The sequence below is a fragment of the Solanum pennellii genome, chromosome 3 (genome assembly GCF_001406875.1).
Source record: "Solanum pennellii chromosome 3, SPENNV200".
Lineage (NCBI taxonomy): Eukaryota > Viridiplantae > Streptophyta > Magnoliopsida > Solanales > Solanaceae > Solanum > Solanum pennellii.
The window spans coordinates 3,100,338-3,101,786 of record NC_028639.1 but is presented as its reverse complement, the minus strand read 5'-3'; the positions used below and the strand labels follow the sequence as shown (position 1 = coordinate 3,101,786).

At 32.4% G+C, this 1,449-nt stretch overlaps 1 protein-coding gene across 1 annotated transcript in view; it reads right to left on the bottom strand.

Moving 5' to 3' along the window:
* Positions 1–1,449, bottom strand: part of LOC107012553 (pectin acetylesterase 9) — a 9,054-nt gene extending 7,605 nt beyond the window's left edge. The window contains exons 1-2 of the mRNA XM_015212424.2: positions 1,089–1,449; positions 922–1,004 (exon numbers count right to left, since the gene is read on the bottom strand). Coding sequence (XP_015067910.1) covers positions 922–1,004; positions 1,089–1,224 — 219 coding nt within the window. The 5' untranslated portion in view covers positions 1,225–1,449. The remainder of the gene's footprint in view (positions 1–921; positions 1,005–1,088) is intronic.

The window sequence follows — 1,449 nt, the reverse complement described above, 5'->3', positions numbered from 1 at the left end:
GGGGGGAGGTAGGAGTTTAAAAATAAAAATTTGAAGTTGAAAATACTTTTAAAAAGCAAAATTAATTTTTTGGGGAGGGGGTGGTGTTGGGGGGAGGGTAGTCAGGGATCGGGCGAAAAATAAAAATTTGAAATTAAAAATGTTTTTTTAAAATTGATGTTTTTCCCAAAAAAAATGTAATTTGAAATTGGAGGAAAGGAAAATGTTTTAGGGAAGTCATTTTCCTTAATTTTGAGGAAAATGAATTGATTTGAAAAACATTTTTCAAGATTTTTGCCCTAACTAAACATGAGAAAATTGGACAACATTTCCTTCGTACCAAACACACTCTTAATATAGAAATATGTCATTTGTTACGACTAACTAAAAAGAAAAGTAAATCACATAAATTACAACTGAGAGTGTATATATAATAACTTTCTCATCAATAATTATTATCCATCAAGGATATATAATCTCACAAATAGGATATACGGGGATACAGGCAGATTTTATATCTCACATTCATATTACTTATTATTTATTACTATTAATTTGGTATTTATTGGGGCTTCGATAATTCAAATTCATGTAGAATAGAGCTCATTCGAGTTTCTATCGAAGATTTTCTTCACACTCAAATCGAAAACTCCAATTAAAAAAAAATATATTAGCAATTTTGAATAATTCAAATTCGTGTAAAATAGAACTCTATCAAAAAAAAAAATCATAAATCGGATCAAGAGCTCTAATTGTATTAGCTATTTTTTGGGATGAGAGAGAAGTAATTTTTTTTCAGTGTAAAGAATGGCTGCAAGCACGTTGATTGACAAGTAGTGAGAAAAGCAAGCAAGCAAAGCAAAGAAGTGTGTAACTACTCATTCAACAACTCTGTCAGAATCTTTATTCCCAACAAAAAAACACCAGAAGGAATTTACTTGCCTCAAATTGCAAAAGCCAGTTGTCTACTCCAGCTCCAAATCCACGGTGCAGGTGATACGCCGGCAAACTTCCATCCAAGCAATCTGCAAAATCAATAAGCAAATATTCAACAATTCCATGAACTGCTTTTGGTGGAGAAATTATTTAAATCAGAAGCGTTTACATACATGCTCCTAAAGCAGTAGCGTTTTGAACCAGAGTCATGTTGACCAGTAGGCGATTCTGTTCTCCTTTCGAGTTAACCAGCCATGGCCAGAATATAAACAGAACAAATTTCAACCCCGAAATTGAATTCACATTCATTTTTACTCTTCTCTGAGACGGAAATGTCAAAGTAAAATTCACGGAAAAACTAATTTTGGGTATTCTATCAGAGAGAATCTGAAAATTGTTGTTTAAGATGAATGGAGGAATGAGATTCTCGTTGGAGTAAACAAGTGAAACAAATCTGGAAAAATAGCAACAAAAATAGGGAGAGGCGAGCAGTGAGGATTTGAAGATTCAACAAATAGAAAAGATGTGATTTAT